The 23849-nt window shown below is 59.1% G+C and overlaps 2 protein-coding genes across 7 annotated transcripts; one reads left to right on the top strand and one right to left on the bottom strand.

Annotated features, from left to right (window-relative positions):
• The first annotated feature begins 281 nt into the window (after positions 1–281).
• Positions 282–8317, top strand: RNF215 (ring finger protein 215). 2 transcript variants are annotated; one of them, XM_057526325.1, is made up of 9 exons: positions 282–651; positions 908–1051; positions 1535–1606; positions 1687–1772; positions 2195–2351; positions 6265–6381; positions 6459–6602; positions 6845–6947; positions 7037–8317. In XM_057526325.1, exons 1-9 carry the CDS (start codon positions 328–330, stop codon positions 7057–7059), a joined length of 1170 nt encoding a protein of 389 aa, XP_057382308.1. In that variant the 5' UTR covers positions 282–327; the 3' UTR covers positions 7060–8317. The 2 variants fall into 2 exon arrangements, with proteins under 2 accessions (XP_057382308.1, XP_057382307.1); XM_057526324.1 differs by having other exon boundaries at positions 6262–6381; positions 7037–8311.
• A 95-nt stretch (positions 8318–8412) lies between these two features.
• CCDC157 (coiled-coil domain containing 157) lies at positions 8413–23816 on the bottom strand. 5 transcript variants are annotated; one of them, XM_057526321.1, is made up of 11 exons: positions 23678–23816; positions 20441–20572; positions 17472–17730; positions 15603–15774; positions 14257–14902; positions 13486–13563; positions 12937–13127; positions 12055–12568; positions 10833–10972; positions 10288–10376; positions 9872–10198 (listed from the first exon to the last, which is right to left on the bottom strand). In XM_057526321.1, exons 3-11 carry the CDS (start codon positions 17717–17719, stop codon positions 9949–9951), a joined length of 2328 nt encoding a protein of 775 aa, XP_057382304.1. In that variant the 5' UTR covers positions 17720–17730; positions 20441–20572; positions 23678–23816; the 3' UTR covers positions 9872–9948. The 5 variants fall into 5 exon arrangements, with proteins under 5 accessions (XP_057382306.1, XP_057382304.1, XP_057382305.1 ...); XM_057526322.1 differs by having other exon boundaries at positions 20502–20572; XM_007170699.3 differs by lacking the exon at positions 20441–20572 and having other exon boundaries at positions 12055–12223; positions 12392–12568; positions 23678–23798.
• Positions 23817–23849: the final 33 nt, after the last annotated feature.

The raw sequence follows: 23849 nt of genomic DNA, 5'->3' as shown, positions 1-23849 counted from the left end.
CCCCAAGTCGCCAACTATCTTCCAACTATCTCCGTTGGTCTCCCTTCGTCTGGTCTCCGCCGTCTGACAACCGAAAGCTGCGAGTGCCTCCTCTGACTTCCCACCTCTGCTCGTTGACCTGGGCTCCGCCCGGCTCCAGCCCCGCTGACCGCCGGCGCCTGTGTTCTCCACGGCCACCAGGGGGCGCGCGCGGCCGGGTCTGGGTGCAGGAGCCGCCGCGAGCCCACCCCGCCTCCCGGCGCTCCTCCCCGTCCGGCCACGGCCCCGCCCCCGCCCCTCCCGGCATCCCGCCCTGTCCGGCTGCGGCCTGGCTCTCTCCGCTTCCCCATGTTCCCAGGACCCCCGGCGCCCCTGTCTCCGGCCATGGGCCCCGCCGCTCGCCCCGCGCCGAGGTCGCCGCCGCCGCCTCCTCCTCCGCCGCCGCCGTCGCCACTGCTGCTGCTGTTGTCCCTGCTGCCATTCTGGCTGGGCCTGGCGGGGCCCGGGGCTGCGGCGGACGGCAGCGAGCCCACTGCCAGGGCGGGGCGGGGCGGGGCCCGCGCCGTGCGGGTGGACGTGAGGCTGCCGCGGGAGGACGCTCTGTTGCTGGAGGGCGTCAGGATCGGCCCCGAGGCCGACCCGGCGCTCCATCTGGGTGGCCGCCTGCTGCTGGTGAGCGCCGCTGAAACATATGGCCCCCGCCCCGCCGTAGACCCTGCACCCAGATCCAGCCTTCATCCTGGACCAAGCCCTATCAGCCCAGCGCCCCTTCCCCAGGCTGCCCAGGCCCCCAGCATTCCGGCTTCCAGAACCTGAGATCAGATGCCCTCCCCTCCAGACTCGTTCCCAAACCCTGGCCTTGCATCGTCTGTGTGACCGATCCCCCTTCCTCCCCCTCCTCCCTCTACCATGGCCCCTCGCCCCACAGATGGACATCGTGGATGCTGAGCAGGAGGTGCCCGTAGAAGGCTGGATTGCAGTGGCATACGTGGGCAAGGAGCAGGAGGCCCAGATTCACCAGGAGAGTCAGGACAGCGGCCCACAGGCCTATCCTAAGGCTCTGGTTCAGCAGGTGCAGGGGGTGTATGTGGAAAGGGGGCTGGAGGAAGGGTTTTCAAGGCAACTGCTAGAACCAGACTACCAGGTGGGCCCCTAAGGAGCTTCCAGAGAAGCCCTGGGCCTGGCTGGGGCAAGGGACCCCAGAGGTAGACTGGAGTCAGTGTGGTTGGCAGCAGGGAGGTGGGAGAAGGCCAGAGAGAGTCAGGAAGCTCAGCCAGACTTTGAGAGTATCCAATGGGGAGTTCCTGCTGGGGGTCGATGGGCAGGCCTGCCCTGCTTGGACCAGGGAAGGCACAGTATTATTTGGGTCCCCCAGAGCATCTGGGGGGAAGGTGAGAGGAATAAGGGTTTTTGCCCTTGACCTCAGGGAGCTTATAGCTGATCTGTCCAGAGGAAATGCTAACCGCAGAGCCAGGAGCTGAGAATAACTATGACCACAGGTGGTGAGACAGGTGTGTGGGCAGGGTGTGTGCTAGCCTCTGCCTCTGTCCTGCAGATGCGGAGGGCGCTCTTCCTGGGAGCCTCTGCCCTGCTTCTCCTCATCTTGAACCACAACGTGGTCCGAGAGGTAAACCGGATCAGGCTTTCGGGGCACGTAGGCTGGGGAATGGGTGACCCGGCCTGGCTGACCTCCCTGTCCCCCTACAGCTGGACATATCCCAGCTTCTGCTCAGACCAGTGATCGTCCTCCATTATTCTTCCAATGTCACTAAGCTGTTGGAGGCACTGCTGCAGTGAGTTGGGGTTTGGGCTCAAAGGACTGGGCTTGGGTGCTAGGGTCCTTGGCTTTGTCATGGGCTCAGGCGTCCTGGGACCAGGGCCTTCCCTGTTAGTCTGAGACTGTAGCCTCCTAGTCTGAAAAATGGGTGAGGGGACTAGAAGGAGATGATTCTATGGGCTCTATACGTGGAGGTGATTGGCTCCAACAAGGAGGAAGCCAGATTCCTGATTGACTCTTCCCTGTGCTTGAGGGCCTGCTTGGCCGGCTGTTATGAGAACTAGAAAAACCACTGGCTGGGAAAGGCGTGGGGGCCGAAGCAGAAGGGCTGTGGGGTGATACTCGGGGGTGTCTTTTTCCCACAAGGCTGGGGTGAGTGGGTCCGGGCCTCTCCTCCCAAGAGCCCTTCCGTCTGGCCCCTTTGGCCTTCCCTCCCAGGAGGACCCAGGCCACGGCTGAGATCACCAGCGGAGAGTCCCTGTCGGCCAACATCGAGTGGAAGCTGACCCTGTGGACCACCTGTGGCCTCTCCAAGGACAGCTACGGAGGATGGCAGGACTTGGTGTGCCTGGGAGGCAGTCGGGCCCAGGAGCAGGTGGGTGCCTGGGGAGAGGAGGTGGGGGTGGGGGGACCACACACATGACTTGTCTCCAGTCCTGTGGCCTCTTCCTGCCCTGGTGGGGAGGACCACCCCTTGCACCTCCCAGGGCTGCTGTGAGGGTTCAGGGGCCGGGTGGGTGCTCAGTGTGGTGCCTGACCCGGGGTCATGCACAGTCAGCCTTAGCTGCTGCTGTTGTCACGTCCCTGTCCCTCTCAGAAGCCTTCTTTGACTCCCTATCACCTGCAGAATGAAGTTCAAAGTCCTTACCTGGCTTTCACAGCTCTCCTGATCACTCACCGTTTTTTTCCCAGTCTTCTCCCTACACTCCAGCCACTCTGTGCCATTTACCGGTCTCCACTCATGCCCCGGTCTCCTGCCACCGGGGCTTGTCTGTAGGCTTGGACACCCTCCTTCTCCAGCTCTGTATGTCCCAGTCCAGCCAGAGCCCTCACAACTCATCCTCCTGCCTTCTTTGGAAAGCCTCCCTCACATTGGGCCCCCAGCCCCCCTACTACTTTTATTTTTATTTTTTTAATTCTTTTTTAATTTTTAAAAGAAATTTATTTATTTAATTTATTTATTTCTGGCTGCATTGGGTCTTTGTTTCTGCGCGTGGGCTTTCTCTAGTTGTGGCGAGCTGGGGCTACTCTTCGTTGTGGTGCACGGGCTTCTCATTGTCGTGGCTTCTCTTGTTGTGGAGCACGGGCTTCTCATTGTCGTGGCTTCTCTTGTTGTGGAGCACGGGGCTCTAGGAATGCGGGTCAGTAGTTGTGGCGCGCAGGCTCAGTAGTTGTGGCTCACAGGCTCTAGAGCACAGGCTCGATAGTTGTGGCACACGGGCTTAGCTGCTCCGCGGCATGTGGGATCTTCCCAGACCAGGGATCGAACCCGTGTTCCCTGCATTGGCAGGCGGATTCTCAACCACTGCGCCACCAGGGAAGCCCCCTCTCCTGCTTTTAAATCACAGCAATGCTTTGTCAGGCCCTTCATAGGCCTCTTAGGACAGCCCATCCTGTGTGACCGTTGGGGACTGTGACTTTATCTCCCGAAGACCAGGCTGTGTCTTATTTGTCTCTGGCTTTCCCAGTGCTCAGCATAGAGAGGGTCAAAGGTATTGTGTCTACAAGCATTTCTCAAATCCCCACTCTGCAGGGCAGGTTTGCCCTGCTCTCCTGACACGCAGCCTCCAGCATGCCTTGGTGGATGGGGAGCCGTGCAAGGCAGCTTCAAGTCAAGCAGACTTGGAATGAGGCTCTGAAACCTTAGCTGGGCAATGTTAGGCTGCGTGTTTAACCTCTGGTCTTACGTTCCTCATTTGTGAACAGGTATAGCACACGGCCACAGGATTGTTGAGCTCGTGAATGTAAATCTCATGGCGGGCACTGAGCAGATGGGTGGCTGCTCTGCTACAATACCTGTATTGTTATGAGTGCTCGAGTAAGTCAACAGTCACCAAAAGACTTCTGATATTCTAGGACATTTGGGGCTCCGTGAGAAGGGCTGTGGAGGGTACAGAAGGCCTGGAAGACCCGGGCTCTGCCGTTCAAGGCCTCAAAGACAGGCAGAGAAGAGGAACTTACATGGAGGCAGCCCAGACAGCACGATTTCGCTTGAGCAGCGTGAACCGCAGTTCTGCAGAGGGAGCGGGCAGTGAGGCTGCGGGAGTGGAAGGAAGGGCTTTCTGGAAGAGGAGAGAGCCCGCCCTCTCTCCCCCTGGAGGGCAGCCCACATGGACTTCTGGGAGGGGCAGGCATTTGGTGAGGGGCTGTCAGATGCGAGACTGGGAGGAGGTGCGGGCAGAAAGCCTGGAGCTCAGAGAGGAGCAGGCCGGGAGCGTGCCCAAGAGGCCAGGAGGTGGGCACGTACTGTAGGTCAGGTGAGGCTGGCTGGTTGTGAGGGCAAAGCTGAACAGCCTTGACCTTGCTGCTGGCCGGGGTGGGCCAGTACAGGTGTTGGGAGCCCACGGGTGCTGAGGTGTCTGAAGGCCAGCCAGGGCCAGCTCTCAGCCCTAGGGCCCATTCACCATTCCTCCAGCCTCTGGGCGTCCAGAGCTGTAGCCAGCATGTATCAGAAAAGTCCGATGACCATGTCCTACTGCTCTGATGGACAAGGCCCAACCCTGCCCTCTCTCCTCACGTGGGGGTCCCCAAGATGCACCGAGCCTGGGGAGATGGGGTCTCTGGCCTCCAGTAGAGCTCCAGGCCAGCCACACCCTCGGTCCACCCAGAACTCACTGGCCGCTCCAAAGCACGGAGCTCCAGTTTCTGCCCCAGAGAGCTTACAGTATAAAGGTCGCGCGAGTCCTGCCACGTGTCAGCCTGGCTCAGCATGGCAGGGGGTATGAGGACAGGACAGCTCCAGCCCTGGGCTCATGCGGCCCCATCAGGAGGAGGAGCTAGGCCAGAGACACTGTCACCTGCTGGGGTGATGACTGAGCTGGTGAGGGGCATGGCCCTCCAGTCATGGTGAAGGCGCCTGAGCTCAGCCTAGGGGCTTCGGGAGAGCTTCCTGAGTAGGTGTCACCATCCCACCATGGATGAAAGGGGACGGGGACACAAGCCAGGGGGCAAGGGTGGGACAGAGCATGAAGCTGGGGCTCACAGACCCCTCTTGGCAGTGGCCCCCAGAGTGCTTCCACCCTGAACAAAAGCAACATCTTGTGACCCTAACAGCACCCAACCTTGCCCATCAAATCACTTCTCAGCCCCTCTCCCACCACGTGTTGGCAGTTGAACTTCAGCATTGGCTGGGGAAGAACACGGTGGCAGAAAACTTTTAAACGAATGCATTTATTAGTTGTGACACATCCGCAGGCCCGCGTGCTGGTGGGTCAGTGGCTGGGTCTTGCTTCCTCCGCTGTGTCATCTCCTGAGCCAGCTGTTGAGTGGTCACAGCCTGTCTGCCGCACTGGATATGGTGGCAGTTCAGTCTACGTCAGTGTGTCCCCCTGGGGGCCTCTCAAAGGCGAAGTGAGGTACCTCAGACGTGGTTCCCTCCGACCAGCGTGAGCTGGAGGACCGCTGAGGGCAGAGTGGGTATGAGGAGGGTGGCAGGGGAGGTGAGGGGGGAACATTTGCCTGGCAGGGTTGGTCAGGGAGAGCTTCCAGAGCAAGAGGTGTCCAAAGCCATAAGCCAAGGGAGGGAGCGTGGAAGAAGAGCATTAGTTCCCAAGACCGGGAACAGTGTGGAAAGGCACAGACATGGGAGGGGCAGGGAGCATGGGAGGGGGGAGGGGGAAGGGGTGGAGATCAAGGGCCTTGAGGGCCCCCTGGTAGAAGAGTTCGGGTTTCCTCCTGAGGATGGGGAATGCGGAGGAGGCGGGAGGGGAGCATCAGAGGGAAGGGTCCAGTAGGGGTGCTGTGTAATCGGGTTTGCAGGTGAGATCCCTGTGACTGTGGGTGGGAACTGGGCGGGTGAGGCCTGAGCAGGGCACCTGAAGAGCAGCAGAGTGGGGAGGAGAGGAAGGGCGTGCGGGGCCTCTAGGGAGTGAGGAGGCAGGGCCTAGGGACTAGCGCCCTCTCAGGCTGTGAATGCTCAGCCTGGATGGGGGTGGGTGGGTGGGTGATGGCAGCCAGGAGAGCAGACCAGGAGGAGTGCTGGGTAAGGATGGGGGTCCTGGGCTGGGGAATCTGTGAGGCTGTCAGTAGATGCTTCTGTGAGTGCACAAGCACCAGGTTTGTTGCCCAGGATTGGCCTGGGCTGAGCACTGATGTAGGGTGGAGCTGGGGCAGTCCCTGAGAGAGCACGGGGCGGAGGTGGGGGACAGCAGCTTCAGAAGAGGAAGCCTGGCGCCTCCGGGGTCATGGTGCCCATGGACCTCATCTGCCTGGTCCTTGGGGTGGATTTACTGGGTAAAGAGGGTGGGGTGGCCCCAGTGCCCCTGACACCCTGCTCTTCTCCCCAGAAGCCCCTGCAACAGCTGTGGAACACCATCTTGCTGGTGGCCATGCTCCTGTGCACAGGCCTCGTGGTCCAAGCTCAGCGGCAGGCATCCCGGCAGAGCCAGCGGGAGCCCCGAGGCCAGGTGGGAGCCACCCCTCGGGGGCCCTCGGGAGCCCTGGTGTCCCCAGCCCTCGGGAACTGTGTGCCCTTCCCCCACAGGTGGACCTGCTTAAGCGCCGGGTGGTGCAGAGGCTGGCGTCCCTCAAGACCCGGCGTTGCCGGCTGGGCCGGGCAGCACAGGGCCCCCCGGAGCCTGGTGCTGAGACCTGCGCCGTGTGTCTGGACTATTTCTGCAACAAGCAAGTTAGTGCCCTGGGCAGAGGCCAGCCTTCGGCTGACACGTGATGCCCCCTACCCTGCTCCCAAGAGACCTGAGAAGTACCCCAACCAGGCCTTCACCCAGCCCCACCAGAGCTATGGAAAGCAGCATGGGGGTGGGGCAGGTCACAGGGGTTTCAGTTCCCCAGCTCAGGTGAGGGCGTGGGGCCTGCTACCCCCACTGGAGGCCTGTGCCTGTGGCCTGAGCCCTCTCCCCCATCCTGCAGTGGCTCCGGGTGCTGCCCTGTAAGCATGAGTTTCACCGAGACTGCGTGGACCCCTGGCTGATGCTCCAGCAGACCTGCCCGCTGTGCAAATTCAACGTCCTGGGTGAGCACCAAGGGTGGGGGCCCTTGACCGTCTCCACCTGGTTCCCACCTGACACCTCCCTCCCTTATATTTTTTCTCCTCTCCTGCAGGGAACCGCTACTCAGATGATTAGCTGCCCCGGCTGGGTCTCTGCATGTGGGGAAGGGACCCCTCCACCTGCATCCCGGCCCTGGGCCCTGGGTGCCTGGAACAAGACGGCAGGGGGAACAGGACAGAAAACCCTATGGGTGGAAGGAGGATAGGGGCCTCCCCTGCTGAGGGGCAAGGTGCCCACCACATCCACACTGGGATGGAGGGACCACAGCCCCCAGGCTGAGGATGCAGGGCCCAGACCCGGCAGGAAGAGAGGCTGCTTTGGGGCCTTTCTCTGCCATCCTGGGGTGCCTGCCCTCCGCTCAGACAGCTCCCAGGACTCTGGCCAGGGACCTGGGGAAGAGGGTGTGGGCAGTGCTGCTGTTCCCAGGGCTCTGGGAACTCTCTGGCCTGCCTGTCAGGGCATCCCTGGGGGCTGAGGCTGCAGTGGCCAGGTTTTGTGCTTATTTATTGGGGGGTGGGTTGGGAGAGGAGCTATCCGGCCTTGGGGGCACTCTAGCCTGACCATATTCCATGACACATCTTGGTGAAGGCTATGATGTTAAACCTAGCGGCCTTTCCATTGCCTGCTACCCTCGGTCCTTGGGCACCGGCAGCTGCAGGTCCCATGGCCTGTCCAGCTGGGCTCCCTTCTGGGGCCTGGCTGGGACCAGAGGCCTTAGAAACCATCTAGTCCTGTGCTTCTCCGTGGGGCTACAGGTTGCTGACCAGGATACTTGAAGCCACAGGATAAATGTGGTACATCTTATAGGGGCATCCGGTTTTTTAGATTTGGGGTATGGGAGGTTTAATATTAAAATAAACATGGATATATTTTAACATAAGATGTAAAACTTGTGTGGATGTTTTAAGATAAACAAGTCGCCCTGGAGTCTACTGCCCATGGGAGGCGGATTCTAAAATGGCCCCCGAGATTGCCCCAGCCCCCATGGCCACGCCTTATGTGATCCTGGCACTATGACGCTGATGGATTTTACTCCTATGATTAGGTTATGTTATATGGCACAGTTGACCTTAATATGGGAAAGCATCCAAGTGGGCCTGACCTAACCACGTGAGCCCATTAAAAGTAGAGAGTTTTCTCCAGCTGGTGGAAGGAGAGGAATTCAGAAATTTGAACCATGGAGGGGATTCAATGCCTGAGAAATTCTGTTGCCGACTTGAAGATGGAGGGGCCACGTGGCAAGAAGTTGGATGGCCTCTCAGAGCCCAGAGTAGCCCTGACAGCGGCACCAGTTCGACAGCTGCAAGAACCAGAATTCTGCCCACAATCAGAATGAGCCTGGATTCTGTCCCACACCCTTGCAAAAAGAAGGCAGATGCTTTTTAAGTTTTATTTATTTATTTTATTTTTTATTTTTGGCTGCGTTGGGTCTTTGTTGCTGTGTGTGGGCTTTCTCTAGTTGCGGCGAGCGGGGGCCACTCTTTGTTGTGGTGCGCGGGCTTCTCACTGCGGTGGCTTCTCGTTGCGGAGCATGGGCTCTAGGTGTGCAGGCTTCAGTAGTTGTGGCTCTTCGGCTCTAGAGCACAGGCTCAGTAGTTGTGGTGCACGGGCTTAGTTGCTCCGCGGCATGTGGGATCTTCCCGGACCAGGGCTCGAACCCATGTCCCCTGCATTGGCAGGCGGATTCTTAACCACTGCGCCACCAGGGAAACCCCTGGCAGACGCTTTGATTTCAGCCTTGTAAGGCCCTGAGCAGAGAACCCACCCACACAGGGCCCGGACGTCTGACCTACAGACCTGTGAGCTACTGAATGGATGCGGAGAGGAGCCGGGCCGTGACAGGTCCTCCCCCTGCACTTGGGCCTGGGCCCCCTGCCTCAGGGAGCACACCTGAGGGCTGGCTCTCACCTGTGAGGGGCCCAGTCCAGACAGCCCAGGCTCCCTAAGCGAGCCCCCGGGCTCCACAGAAGCAAGAGTTGGGCAGCCCGTGGCCATGCCAGTTCAGCTACACACACAGCTCTTCTTGACTTTTCTCTGTAAACTGAGGTGCTCTACTTGTTGGCCTCCTGACCAGGGAAAACTGTCATAGAAAGCCAAGAGCATCTCCCATCCCACCCCCACACCCAGAACTCCTCAGCAAGGTCTTAGCGCCTGTCCTTCACAGGCGGGGTGGCTCAGGACAGGCTGGAGGCTTCGTGAGGAAAACAACTACTGCAGGCCTGGTGTGGCTGGTGGCATCAGTGCCCTGGCCCCAAGGGACAGGCCTGGGAAAGCCAGGGCTGGCTTGGGGTGTCCCACTCTCTGGCTGGGTGAAGGCTTGCCCTGCCTTCAGTGGCCTCCTGGGGATCCAACCTCCTGGATTTAGAGAAACCCTTTCTGACTTGTGTTTCCTGAAGGTGAGGCATTCTGCAGTGAAAGGGGGGCTGATTTTCTTGGATCCTTAATGTCCCCATCCCCAGGTTCACAGCTGGGTGGTCCCTGCCTGCCTCTGTGAGCCTGAGCCAGGACCCCGGCCTCTGACTCCTTCCTTGCCTCAGGTGTCCTCACCGGGCCCACCGTGGCGGCTGCTCTCCTTCCCCTGCACACCCCCTACCCTGACCCTGCTCTTTATTGGTGGGGGTCACTGAGTCCATGTTACCCCTTAGCCTTTGCTATGGGGATCAAAAGACTGCCTTTCACATCGCCCAGGTGCTAGAAGCTTCTTTCTGCCCTCGGTGTGTCCTCTTCCCCCACTGCCCCTATCAGGAGGGAGGCAGGAAGCTCCCATTTACTGAGGGTGCACAGTGTGCCAGACCTCTGCTGGCCAATGACCCACATGGCTGGGGACTCAGGACAGGGAAGGAAGGACTCTTGCCCGGCTGAGCCAGTGTGGTGAGGCCAAGGTCGCTGTGAGCAGATGGTCTGGGCTTTATTACATGGGGTGGGTTGCCAGCTTCCCGCCCTCCAGCCCCACTCCACTGCAGGCTACGTGGGCCGCTCCTGGGGCTGGTATGCAGGGCCGGCCTGGCCCCGGCTTGGTGACAGTCTCCTTCTCAGCCTGGCCAAGGCCCGGATGGGGTTCTGGGCACAGTTGGTCGAGTGGGTCACATCCTCCAGGGAGGACTTGCTGGGTCGACCGCAGGGCTGCTGAGGCGGGGAGGCCTGGGGCTGGCCCGGCAGGGTCCTGCCCGCACTGGCCGTCCTGCTGCAAGGTGAGTGCCGCCTGCCCAGGGGCCTGAGGGAGGACCAGACGGCAAGATCCCCTGTGAGCGAGGGGGACCACCCCACCCCCACACGCCCCGCCTCTGACAAAGCCTCACTCACCCTGGAGATGCTCTCTGGGCCTGGGCTGGGGGCGCTGCTCCGTGGATTCCCTTGCTGGGAGGGGTCCAGAGCTGGTCCTGTGGGATCAGCTGCAAAGAAAACCAAGCTCAGAAAGGCCCAGGATCCCCTCTGCAGCGAACAGAGAGGGTGTCAGAGAGGAGGTGGGAGGGCCTGATCCTGTCGCCACGGCCCCTTCCTCTGAGGGGCAGGGTTTGTAAAGACTTCCAGGGCCTGTCCTTAGCCGTGGTAAGGGTGGAAAGGTTTGCTTTCTCACAAGGCTCCTGGTGCACTTGAAATAAAGGTTCAAAGGGCTAGAGGGGGGATTTGGAGCTAGAAGGCATGGTAACATCCTCATGCCTTCCTGAATCGTGGAAGGTGGTTCACAAAAGCACAGCCTAAAGCCACCTGTCATGAGAGCCCCATGTGCAATGAGCTGGGCTGACGGCAGATTCCCCGGGGGAAGCTGAAGACCTCTGCTGGGTTGGGGGCCTCTTCCAAGTCCCCAAGGGCCGGCCCCTTTCAGGTGGGGGAGCCATGCTGCCCACCTTGAGGCCCCCCTGCTGGGCCACCTCCCGGATCTTAGACAGCATGGATCGCAGCCGCCCGTTCTCCTCCTGTAGGACCCGGATACGGATGTCGTTGGCCTGCACCTGCTTCTCCATGTCGTCCGTGACGTTGCCAGAGCCTGTGGAGACCCGCTATCTGGCACCCAACCCCATCAGGTCTGCCTCTTGTGCCCAATGAGACAGGACCTCAGAGGGCAGACACGCCAGCCGGTATGTGCCTAGGGTCCCCTGCCGGTGGCCCTGCAGGTGGGCGGGGTCAGCATACTGGACCTCCCACCTCATCTTTTTTCTCCTGAGGCCTTGTTCCCCCCACTCCCCCCGCGCTCCCTACCCCCCTGCCTGCTGGGAGGTGACCAAAGCCTTGCAGAATTTGAGAGCTGAGGGGGACCTGGAGCTCACCAAAAATTTAGCACATAGGTAAGAAAGTGAAGCTCTTCCAAGGCCACCTGTTTTCGGAGGGCCCGAGAGACAGTGACTCGTCCAAAGCCACAGCCAGCTCTTGGATCTGAGTCTCAGGAGTTCAGCAAGGATGTTCTTTCCCACTGCTGGGGGGACAGATGCTCCCCCTGACTCTGAACCCAGGCAAGGTGCTGCCTGCTCTGGTTATCAGTTTCCTGGTTTGTCACAAGCGGCTGCTACCTGCCTCGCGGGGCGGCTGACAGGGTAACACAAGGGCCCAGCACTCACAAGTGACGACTTATCATGACAAGCTAGATTGCAGTGGATCATCCCAACAGCTCTGCACGGGGATTCACCCCAGAGCCTCAGGGGGTTGGAGGGGTTAGGACGAGAGCCCACGTCACCGGGCAGTCAGTCTTCCACTGAGATGGGTCCCTGGCACTCCCATGGACACTGGACAGTTGGGGCTGTGCCCCTGGAGCTGGCCCCACGGTGTAGTTTGGGGAGATGCCAGGACAGGGGACATGGAAGCTGAGCAAGGACTGGCCTGTGACGTGGTACAGAGCACAGGCTACACAGGTAGCCAGACCTGGGTCTGGATTTGGCTGTGTGACTCTGAGCAGTCACCTCCCCACTGGGCCTCTGTGTCCCCATCCACACAGAGGAGTGGGTAACTCGCACAGCACCTGTGTGTTGTGGGGGCTCTGCCACCCTTGCTGTGGACCCGTGTCCTGCCCTGATGAGCCCTCAGTTGCCCGCCCCCAGCCCCGGCGTGCCCTCCGCACCAACCCCGGGCCCCTACTTTGGATCTGGGCTTCCACAGGCCTGTGCAGGTCCGGAAAGGCCACCAGCAGCCTCTCCCGCTCCCTCAACTCCACGAGCTCGCGTTCTAGCTCCGAGATGGTCAGCTGCAGATCCGCTGTTGCCTGCTCCAGGCCTTGCTTCTCTCGCTGCAGGCTCTGCAGCAGCTCCTGGGGCAGGGGAGGCTCAGAGCTGAGGACCAGCTCCCAGCCCCCTGGGGACACCCCATCACCATCACTCCCCAGGCACGGGGCAGGCCCGCAGGTGCTTAGCTGGCTGGAGGTTCCTGCAGAGAAAGGGAAGTGCCGCCCCTGCCCCCTCACCCTGCCCGCTCGCACCTGCTGGGCCCGCAGCTGGCACTGCCCCTGCTCCCTCTCGCTCTGCACGTGCTGCAGCTGCTCCTCCACGTGGACCCGCTGGGCCTCGGCCTCGTCCAAACTGCCCCTCAGCTCCTCACGCTCCTGGTCCAGGGTGTCCAGCTGCTGTAGCAGGGCTCGCTGTTTGGCCTGCAGGGACTGAGCCGGGATGGGCAGGAGGGAGGCCATGAAGCCCATGGGGCCAGGCCCAGCCACGCAGGACAAAGGAGGCAGCTGTATCCAAGCCCACCCCCTTGTGCTACATCTGTCTGTGCACATGCGTGCAGTGGATGGGGTGGAGGGAAGAAGGGAGCAGACCCCAACCCTAGCAAGGCCAGGACCCCCAAGCTTGGAGATCCCGCCCCGCCTGGAAAGCAGACCTCGTCCCCACTTCTTTCCAGTCACAGTCGCCACTCAGGAATTCTTCTCCTTAGGTCTCCAGTGTCTCCCCGCCATCAGTGGAGCCCTTTCTCTCCCTGCAGCCGTCGTTGCAGGAGCCCAGGCGCTGACGAGGCTCCCAGCCTCACCTCCTGGTGGCGGACCATGCTGTCGACACGGGCCTTCTCCTTGTCCAGCTCTGTGCTGGCCCAGCGGATCTGCTGGCTGGCTCCGTCCAGCCGCCCTGCCAGCAGCTGCACCTGCTCTTCCAGCTGCTGCACCTGCCTCTCAGCCTCCGCCCTGTGCTCAGCCTCCTCTTGCAGCTCCTGGGCCTTCGTCTCTGCAGGATTGAGCAGGCGGGGGAAGGGGTAGAGCGGGGGAGCCCTGGGGAGTCCCTGCACTGCCTCTGACCCAGGACGAGACCTGGGAGGTGGGGGCTGGTCACAGGACATCTCTGGGCCTCAGTGTCCTCAGCCACAAAATGGGACTCTGAACCCTGCCTGAGGTGGGTTCTGAAAACAGAAGGTACTTTCTGGGTGGGAGGTGGCATCACCCAACAGTGTGGCCTGTCAGACCCAGCCTCCTCTGTGGTTCCCTTTAGCTTTGCCCCCGAAGCCCAGGAGACAGAGACAGAGGGTGCTGGTCCAGCCACCGAGCACAGGGCACACGGTACAGGGCTCCATGGCAGGGCTCCTCACCCACGGCCCGCGTGGACTCCCGCTGCTGCTTCAGCTCCCCCTCCAGGGTGGACACCTTTGTCTTGAGGTCACTTGTTTCTATGGCAGCCGAGAGAGAGGCCCTTCAGAGGCTCCCTTGGGCCTGGCTGGCAGCCTCAACGCCCAGTGCACCCCACAGCATGGTGGCAGCCCTGGCCAGGGTGGAGGAGTGCCTGGGCTTGTGGGAGGAGTTCTGGGGAGGTGCCAGGAGGCCTGGGTCCCTGTCCACTCTGCTTCCTGTCAGCTGGCTGACTCTCTGGGCTTCAGTGTCCTCCACGGGGGTGACTTGCCCAACTCCCTCAGGCCTCACAACTTCACCAGGAGCTGGCCCACTGTGAGTGCCATAGCTGCGTCTCTCTGCCTGACGGCTTCTACTGAAGCCAAAGAGGGGCCTCAGCTGGCTGGAGCTACCCAGGGGATGAACTCCCCAGGAGTCCCCTTTGGTGACCGACAGGAGTGAGTGTATGAATCTGCCGCTCCCTCGCCCCTCTGGTGGGATGACTCGGACTTCTACACGGGCTCCTGCATTCCCCAGTGGGATTAAGCTCCAGTTGCCCACAGTGTAACCGGCTTGATGAGCACACCCCTTTTCCCCTGCCTTCCCTTCCCTGCGTCTGCTGCCCACTCCCAGTCCAGGTTTCTTCCACACCGACTCCCAGCACCCACAGCCCCGTTGCGGGGTCTGCTCCTGGGGAAGCCCATGCTCAGGCTGTGGCAGAGCCTGGCACTGAGGGTCCGGCCTCAGGCACACACCTGCGAGCAGCTGCTGCCTGTCGCGCTCCCACTGGGCCAGGCGCTGCTCGGCCTCATCCGCCTGCTGCCGCTGTGCCTCCTGCTCCCGCTGAAGGGCCTGCTCCAGCTCGCCTACTTGCTTCCTCAGTCTGTCCTTCTGCCCCTTAGCCTCCTCCAGCTGGGCCCTGAGGGGCCCCACAAGCTGAGTGAGGGCCCCCATGTGTTTGCTGAGGCGTGTCAGGTCTTTGCTCTGCTCGGCCGCCCAGTGGCCCACGGTGGTGGCCGGCAGCGGCCTGAGCCCCATGCTGCCCTGCACCAGATGCTGGAACTGGCCTAAGGACGAGGACAAGTTCTGGCTCTGACACAGGCTGATGACCATCTTGCCCACCTCCCGCAGGCTGCCCTGCATGCTGGTGCACGCATCACAGGGCACCAGGGCTGTCTCCACAGTCTGGGAGTGGACACTCCTAGTGTTTTCGGCCATCCTGGCTGGACACGGCAGGGAGATGCGGACACAGAGTCTGTCCAGCTCTTGGCAGGTCTGGGGCAAGCCTGGCATTGGGGAGGTGGGCTTGATGAGCTTGGCAGTCACAAATTCAGGGCTCCTGGCTGGCTCGCCCTTGGCTGTGGGCTTGGAGGTGGGGGTCTCCCCTTGGTTTGCCCTTTTCTGTAGTCAGGAAAAGAAAGGGAAAGCAGGTGAGGGAGATGGGCCTGGGAGGTGACCAGCTCTCTGGGGATTTCTGTGACAGCAGCCACTCCTGATGCTCAGACCTTCAGATGGTATCTGATACCAATGTGAGTGAGAGAGCGAACCTTCTCCTTTCTGCTGCCCCAGCTTACCAAGCCCAGGCTCCATGCTGTTACATGCATGGCACTGGGAGGGTAACACCGTGACAGACACAGCTGCCGGGTACTGGGCCCTTGCTTAGCGGACTTGTCTGCTCTTGTGTTGCTGAAGCCACTCTCAGTTTCAGTTTCCTTCCCATCATGGTGACAGTGGTCCTGCCCACCAGGTGGTTGTGAGGGTTACGGAATAACCCATAACAAATGGGGTTCTTACAAACACCATTCCCCAACAATGCCCTGGGAGGTAGGGACTGTTATCACCCCCACTGCACAGATGAACAAACTGAGGTTCAGACTAGGTAGGATTTTTCCAAAGCCCCATAGTGTAAACTGCAGAACCAGGTGGCCCACACATGACCCCCGAGGCCTGCATTGCGAACTGCCAGGCTGCATGGGCCTTGAGTGGGGGCTCCAGAGTGGAGCCAGCGACAGATGTGGTGCATGTGTGGTATGCGAGGAGCCTGGGGCAGGTGGACTGGTGTGAGGGTGACCGCAGTTGGGGAAGCGGGTGGCCGACCCACCTGGGGGGCCACCTGCCGAATGAGCATGCCCAGCCTCAGCAGGCTGTTCCAGAAGCGCCGCACTGTGAGCCCCACAGACATGCAGGGCCTGGCAGCCCTGGCGGGGGGCACCGTCTGCTCCAAGTCAAGGTTCTCCAAGTAGCTCGCGCAGCTCTGAAGCAGCAGCAGGAGCCTGTGGGCAGAGATGGCAGGGTTGGCTGGGGCAGAGCCCAGCGCCAGTGTGCCCTCACACCACACGACCAGCAGCCTCCAGCTCTGGGAACCGGCCCGGGCGTCAGGGACTTGGAGCATCTCAGAATATGCTCTGCCTGACCCAAGAGCCACTTCTTCCAGGAAGCCCTCCCTGAAGGCTAAGCTTGGGGCCCCTTCGGGGCCTCCTGGGTGGCAGCACTTCTGCCTGGCTGCTCCCCACTGGACTGGGAGGCTCTGGGAGGCCGGGCCTTGCCTCGGTTGTGTCCAGAGTCCTCAGAAAGTGCTGGGTAAGTGGCTGCCTTCCATCATGTGGCTCAGAGCCTTCACCTCGCAGAGGACCCAGCTGAGACCCCCAGAGCGGAGGAGGCTGCGCACGGCCTCAGGGTGAGTGTGCAGGACAGTGTGCCCTGGGGTTTCCTGATTCTAGTTGGTGGGGGGGGGGGGTTCTCCTGTGGGACGAGCTGCTTCTGCGACAACGGAGACTGGAGTGAGAGAGCCAGGTCCCTATCCTACCCTGAGTCAGGGGCTAATTGTAAGGAAAAGGGTTGTTGGGAAGAGAAGTATGTATTTGTGTGGGAATCAGGCTGTTTTAAAAGAAGAGGTACTGTGTTTACAAAACATATGGGCAGATAAATGACCTCAACTTGTTGCAGGTACAGGAGGGTCATCCCAAACCAACTGTGCCCTTGGGCAGAGAGGGCCTGGGGGAGGGGGTGCTGACCGCTCCAGGCCCTGCCCCTCTCTGGGCCAAGGTGTCCTCCTCTGTGAATGGGGACAATGAATGAGCAGCACTGGAGGGTGGAGAGTGGCCTGGACAGAGGGGCCAGGCGAGGGGTGGGAAGGCGGGTCAGCACCAGCTTTCTAGAAGGCGGATGGGTGAACTGGGCCCTGACAGGCTCGGCCAGTCCAGGGACGAGTAGGTGGGGCACTCCTAGCAGAGGGCACAACAAGGAAGGAAGGTGTGTTCTGGGCTCACACATGTTCAGCCCCCTACAGGGTCCAGGTAGTACTTTCACACCGTTGGCTCCTCCAGGCCTCTGAGTGGTTACCCTGGCTTCTAATTGTCTCCAGGCAGGTCATCCCCAAACTGCTGGGGTCCCTGCCTGTCTGTCCCCCGTGACTTCATTAGCATGCAAGGTTTGGAGCACATGGAGCCTGGGCTGCGGTCCCCAGGGAGTGGAGGCTGACGACCATGCTAATGTGAATGACAGTGTAGAAGTGGTGGGGCTGCAGGGGAATCCACTGGCCTCCTTCCCAGCAGGGCCAGGATTTGGAAAAGCACATCCTGTGTCTGGCCCTGTGACACATGGAAGGGACAGGAAAAACAGCCTGGGATGGAAAGTCTGAGCAGCAGCTGTAGTGTCCTCGACACACAGAAACCCTAAGGAAGCAGCTGGCAGTGGCTGGAGAAGTAGCCATCAGAGCTGTGGTGTCACAGAGACCAACAGGGTGGCCAGCAACTCCCTGAGGGTGGAGTATAAGACACACAGCACAGCACGACACAGGTGAGATCGCTGTGAGGGCCCTGAACCAAGCTGGCCCCCGACAGCATTCAGTCAAAGGTGACTGTTGTCATCAATGTCATCACCCCCGCCAGAAGCGGATCCTGTGGCTGCTACTGGTTTATGGGGTGGGTGCCGACATCCTGAGATGACCAGGTTTGGTCCAGGCTCTCACCTGTCAATGACCAGCTCCAGCAGCACAGCGTGGGACAGCTGCGTGAACTCGGGGTCACCCGGCACGTGGTCGTAGTGCTCTAGCAGGGCCACCATGTCCAGGTCACAGGCCATGCGGTCAGGGAACTTCCAGGAGGGGAAGCGCACGGGCCCGGCACGCGAGAACACGTCCACGATGGCACCCTGCAGGTCAGTAAGGTCCCTGCGCAGGCTGTCCATGCAGGCCTGGCTGCCCAGCAGGTGTGCCATCCTCGTGGCTCCTGGGGTGGACAGAGAGGATCTCCGTTAGCCAGAGCCATGCGGCTGCTGCTGCAGGAAGCTTCTGAAAACCCCAGAAAACCTGCTGAAATCCAACCTTGACCCTGGGGAGAAGTCGGTTCCCTGGCCCCTTCAGGACCTGCTTGTGGGTGACCTCACCAGCCTCCCTCTCATCCACCCTACCCCACGCCCACACTACTGATTCCCTCGGTCCACAAGTCCCTCTGAGGACCTGTGTGCGCCAGGCCCCTGCTAAGTGCTGGGTGGATACAGCTGTGCATGAGGATGTACCTGCTGTCCTTCCCTCCCTGAGCAAAGCACTGGACGGCTACTGACAACGAAAAGACAGTTGTAGCTACAGTATGATGGGGAGCACTGGACCACCCCTGGCCACTCTCGTCTCCTGCCTGGACTGCAGCAGCAGTTCCAGCTGGGCCACAGGCCTGCCCACTGGAATCTGATCCACTTCTGCTATGGAGACCTGGGCCAAGCCTATCTGACCACATCACACTGGCCAACAGCCCCTCAGGACTCACTTTGGCCCTTGGGAGAAAGCCTACCTCCAGGCACACCCCTCCCCTTGTCCTCTCTAGTCACCTCCCCTCCCCTCTCCTCCACTCCACATACCATCAGCTACAAGCAGCAGCTCCTGTGCAGGCACTCGTTTCTGAATCTGTGCCCATCTGTCTCTTCAATCTGAGTCATGCTTCCCCCATCCAATTCCCATCACCTGCCTAACTCCTCTCATCCTTCAGGGTTCCCGGACATCACCTCCTCCAGGAAGCCTTCCCTGAGCACCCTCCAGGCTGGCTTAGATACTCCCTCTGGGCTTCCCCCATCTTGGCCCTGATCGCTCTCGCAGAGGAATGGCTTCTGCTCTCCAGGACAGGTCCTCACCGCACCTCAGTCACTGTGGTGTCCCCAGTATGGCAGCCTGGGGCCTGGCCTATTGCAGATGCTCACTGACAAATGAACGACTAGTAATTGAATGGAGAAAAGAAAAAAGAATCCACAAAGAAAATTTAAAATACCTTGACTTTGGGAGGAAAACAAGTCCTGAAGTGTAAGAGAGGAACACCTGAAAATTTGTATGGATAGCTATCCTAATCACTCTGGTGACAGGGGGCCCATTATATGTTGATACAGGGGTCCCAGTCCTGCCCCTTTCTGGCTGTGTGGTCATGGGCAAGTCACTGCACCCCTCTGAGCTCCAGCTGTCTCACTTGTAAGATGGGGACACCGTCCCCCATCAGGCCAGGTGGTATCTGCAAGTAACGTGCTTGGTCCAGGACTTCCCTGGTGGCGCAGTGGTTAAGAATCCGCCTGCCAATGCAGGGGACACAGGTTGGTTCCCTGGTCTGGGAAGATCCCACATGCCGCGCAGCAACAAAGCCCATGGGCCACAACTACTGAGCCTGCACCCTAGAGCCCGTGAGCCACAACTACTGAGCCCTCGTGCCACAACTATTGAAGCCCACGCGCCGCAACAAGAGAAGCCACCGCAATGAGCAGCCCGCGCACCACAACAAAGAGTAGCCCCTGCTCACCACAACTAGAGAAAGCCTGCGGGCAGCAATGAAGACCCAACGCAGCAAAAAATAAAAAAAAATAAAAAAGTGCTTGGTCCAGGGCAAGGCACCAGTAAAAGTTCTGCAGCCATAGTAACTATTATTACTGTGATTACTATTACTAGCAGTAACAATAGCAAAGACCATCCTTGTCTGGAGCTGCTGTCTACCTTCCATATTTCCTGTTCTCCCCTGCGGCCCGCACAGATTGCTCCCCTTCCATCTTTGCCGTGTGTGGACATCAGAAGACAGTGATTTGGATGAACCATCCCTGGCCCTTGACTCAGAAGGTCTGGCCCCTCCCATGGCTCTTCGCAGGCCTCTGACAGCAGGTGTCAGAGCCAGCAGCCCTGTGGATGCCGAGCCCTGGTCCCTCCCCACCCTGCAGTGGGGCCCCTTGTCCTTTGTGGTTTTCTCAGCAGCAGAAAGTTCCTTGCACCAAAGACCCACCCTGCAGCAGGGGCTGCTTGGGCAGGATTTAGGCCCCCAGGAAGTCCAGGCCTGGCGGGGAAACCTCTCTTCCTCCAACCTGTTTCCATCTCCCAACCTTCCTCATCGCAGAAAATGGCACCCTCACTGGAAGCACCTGGGCACTTCCTCGAATCCCTTTCCTTTATCCCCACATCCAGGCACCCAGTACTGCCAGCTCCACATCCCACCCACACTGAGAACCTGCCACCTCTGTCCATCAACACTGCTCCACACCCGCCACCTCCCCCAGACCACTGCCCCAGCCTTCCTGAGGGTCGCCCTCTCCCCTCTGCCCAGCACCCCCTCGCACCTCGGCGTCTCACCCCCGCAGAATATGCTTCCTCCCCATACTCTGTCTAAATAAGATGCCTCCCTCAGGTCCCCGGGCTGGTGAGGTCCCCTGTTACACATTCTCAAAGCAGCCTGTGCTTTTCCCTCCCAGTACACACCACAGTGGCATGGAATCATTGAGTCATTATTTGCAGTTGGGAATCCGTCTCCCTGTGAGCACATAGACCGTTTTTGAGTTCACTGCAGTATGACCTGGCCACCTGGGCTGGGACCTGAGGGCCTGCCTGTGCCCACAGGTGCAGGGAAACTCAGAGGCCCCAGGGTGGTTCCTGAGGGCAAGCCAGCCTCTCCGGCCTCCCAGAGGACTGGGCCCTGTCCTCACCTCTGCACAGGTGCCTGTCCGTGGAGCTGGATGTCTGAGTGTCCCCAGCTCTTGGACTTGCCTGTGGGCTTTCGGGCTCAGGGTCAGAGGCTCAGCCAGGTGCTTGGCTTCCCGTGTCCAGCTCTGCAGTCCCTGGGAGTGGATGAAGGGAGAGTGAGGGAGTGGGCACTCAGGGAGGGCTTCCTGGGGGTGGGGGGCAGGGAGGAGGCTGTCCCAGAAGAAGGGGGTTGTTTCTGGCTGGAGGATGGGGTGAGGGAAAGGGCAGGTGGAGTTGCCAGCCTTGAGCCTGAGCACCACTGGCTCTGACTACAGGACCTACTGTCGGCCACTTCCCAAATCCACCTCCTTTATTTATTTATTTTTATTTTTTGGCTGCACCACGTGGCACGTGGGATCTTAGTTCCCTGACCAGGGATTGAACTTGCACCCTCTGCATTGGAAGCGCAGAGTCCTAACCACTAGACCGCCAGGGAAGTCCCCAAATCCACCTCCTTTAAACAGATAAGGAAACTGAGGCTTTGGGAAGTTAGGGGGCTAGCCCAAGATCACTCAGGGAGCTGGGGCTCTTGAGTCCAACATCTCTGCTCTGTCTTCAGGCCATACTACTTCTAGAGCAGCACTGGACAAAAGAAATATAATGCAAGCCATGTATGGGTTTTAAAATTTTATACTCGCCACATTAAAAAAACTAAAAAGAAAGAGGTAAATTAATTTTAATAACATATATTACTTAACTTAATATACCCAAAATATCTCTTCAATGTTAAATCAATATAAAATATTAAGTCTATTTTTTTGCATTAAGTCTCAAAATCCAATGTCTATTTGACACTTACAGCACATCCCAATTTGGACCAGCCACCATTTTCATATACAGCACCACATGGGCTGGTGGGTACTATATCGGACAGTGCAGGGGTAGGGGGTCAGATCCTGTGTTCATTAAGCAGATGGTGACTGAGTATCTTCTACATGTTGGGCATTGTGTCAGGGATAGGGACAGAGCAGGGCACACAGAGCACTGTCCCCCAGGAAGCACCATCTATGTCTGAGGGTCTCTGCAGGGGGCAAGTCTTGGTGTGTCAGCTCTACAGTTCCACCCTCAGGTGGGGTGATGAGTCCCCACAATACACACACACACACACACACACACACAGGTCCACTTCCCACATACAAATGTTGCCCCAGTGATGGCCTCTCATAAGATATTGCCACCCATGAGGTGTTATGTCCCCAAAGAATGAGGCAGAAACAAACAGAAAAACCGACTGAAACATTCTGGGTTTCCTTCCTGGAATGGCAGGAAGGAAATAAATACAGCAAGCAAGAAATCCCACCCCGGGAGGAAGGGTTTTCAGGTGGCAAAGCACCTGGAACTCAGGAGCTTGTTTGTGCAGACATTAAGAAACAGTGACCTTGGGCTTCCCTGGTGGCGCAGTGGTTGAGAATCTGCCTGCCAATTCAGGGGACATGGGTTCGAGCCCTGGTCTGGGAAGATCCCACATGCCGCGGAGCAACTAAGCCCGTGAGCCACAGCTACTGAGCCTGTGCGTCTGGAGCCTGTGCTCCGCAACAAGAGAGGCAGCGATAGTGAGAGGCCCGCGCACCGCGATGAAGACTGGCCCCCGCTCGCTGCAACTAGAGAAAGCCCTCGCACAGAAACGAAGACCCAACACAGCCAACTATAAAAAATAAGCAAATAAATAAAAATTAAAAAAAAAAAAGAAACAGTGACCTGTTCACCCTCAAATAACTACAGCTGCCATCTGGGGCCATCTGGGGCCAGATGTTAGATTCTGGTTCTGATGAGCAGCAGCAAATGCCAAAGCAGTAAGAATATACGAGAGCAAAACACAACATAGAAAAACATCCGAGGTTACCCTACATCGTTTCTTCTGAACAGTGGGGGTTTGCAGATACAAGCCTGTTTTAAGAAACACGTGTGTGTGTGTGTGTCAGGTGAAGGAACATTTGACACAGGCTTTCTGTGTAATTCCTGGGTCCTGAGTAGAACCCTCGCCCTGAAGCTGCCAGCCCCGCACTGTTCCTGAGATCACACAAGTGCTGGCACTAATTGAGCCACCACTACCCTGTGGTGGGAGCAGCAGGTAACTCTGCCTCTCCTCAGGCCCCTCAGCCCAAGGTGGACTTTTAGCTCGCAGAGAAGTGAAGGAGCCTTTCCTGCACTCCCGTTCAACATTCGAGTCCCTTCCCTCTCTTCTCCTGCTTCTCTCTCGAGACCCCTGGGACTCTACCCCTCAGGTAAAGATTATGCCTCCCTCCTGGCCAGTGCACCCATGGAAACACTTTGGAAACTCTAAAACCATCTAAATGGCAGTGTCAGTCTCTGACTCAGGAGTGCTAATTGCCTGGATCCCTGGAGACACTGAAGGAATCCAGTGAAGACAAAGGAGTAAGTAACTGCACTAGTAGAGAAGAATGACCTGGGTTTGGATTCCCACTCCACCATGTGAACTGAGGATGTGAACCTCACTGTCCTCACCTGTAAGTAAGTTGCTATACGAAATAAATGATGGAATGCATGTAGTGTTTGGCACACGGTCTGGCTTATGGTACGTGTTCAATAAAGCCTAACTATCATTATAATTCAACATTAATAATAACAATGACATAAGCCAGCTATGGTGTGTATGTGAGGAAGAGAGACGGGGAGGAGACTTGGGAGGGCATCTTTTCCTATCCCCCCTCCCCCACCCCCCATTTCACAGGTGAAGAAATTGAAGTCCAGGCAAGGGTTCAGGAGTTGGGAGAGAGGGGAAAGGGAGGAGAGGCTCTCAGGAGGCGAAGCGGAAAGGGCGGGATTCGAGATGTACTGCGGAGCGGCGAAGTGGTCCGCAGGGACCAACCTGCGGGCGTGAGGGGTGGAGCCTAAAGAAGAAGCCTTGATTTGAATTGGTCTACGGGGTTTGAGGGCTTGACTATGGAAGGCAGGGGTGGAACTGGAAAAGGCAGGACCGCGGGAAAAGGGACCCGTGGGAATTAGGGATTGAGATTTGGGAAGGGGGTCTGAAAGAGGTGGGCCTGAAAGCAAAAGAGGGGGCTGGGGGAATAGGGAGGCGGGGCTTTGGCCAAAGTGGGAGGCCAATGGGAGAGAGCGGGGACCTTGGAAGGCGGGGGTCGGAGGGAGAGAGGAATCTTCTGGTGGAGTAAAGGGGAGGGGGGCCGGGGCCGTGGGGTGCGTGCGAGGGCGTCGGCGGGAGATGTAAAACGTCTCACCAGTCTCCGGCGTCGCAGCCTCAGCCACTGTGTCTGGTCGGCTCATGAAACTGCCCCCAGGTGCGCCTGCCGCTCCTGGGATCCCCGGCAAAACCTGTCCCGGCTCCCCGACCGCTGCCACGGCAACGGCGTCTCTCGAGGGGGAGGGGCAGGAATTTACGTCACGGAGAAG

Source organism: Balaenoptera acutorostrata, chromosome 13 (assembly GCF_949987535.1).
Source record: "Balaenoptera acutorostrata chromosome 13, mBalAcu1.1, whole genome shotgun sequence".
Classification (NCBI taxonomy): domain Eukaryota; kingdom Metazoa; phylum Chordata; class Mammalia; order Artiodactyla; family Balaenopteridae; genus Balaenoptera; species Balaenoptera acutorostrata.
The sequence above is the reverse complement of the archived record's forward strand: the minus strand, read 5'-3'. Positions and strand labels throughout refer to the sequence as shown.

Coding starts and splice junctions, on each gene's coding strand:
- RNF215 (XM_057526324.1), top strand. CDS start 328: ATGTTCCCAGGACCCCCGGCGCCCCTGTCTCCGGCCATGGGCCCCGCC. Junction 6,382..6,458: donor AGCGGGAGCCCCGAGGCCAG/GTGGGAGCCACC, acceptor CTTCCCCCACAG/GTGGACCTGCTTAAGCGCCG. Junction 6,603..6,844: donor ACTATTTCTGCAACAAGCAA/GTTAGTGCCCTG, acceptor CCCATCCTGCAG/TGGCTCCGGGTGCTGCCCTG.
- CCDC157 (XM_057526320.1), bottom strand. CDS start 23,723: ATGAGCCGACCAGACACAGTGGCTGAGGCTGCGACGCCGGAGACTG. Junction 13,128..13,485: donor GGAGTCCACGCGGGCCGTGG/GTGAGGAGCCCT, acceptor TCAATCCTGCAG/AGACGAAGGCCCAGGAGCTG. Junction 12,569..12,936: donor GCATGGTCCGCCACCAGGAG/GTGAGGCTGGGA, acceptor ATCCCGGCTCAG/TCCCTGCAGGCCAAACAGCG.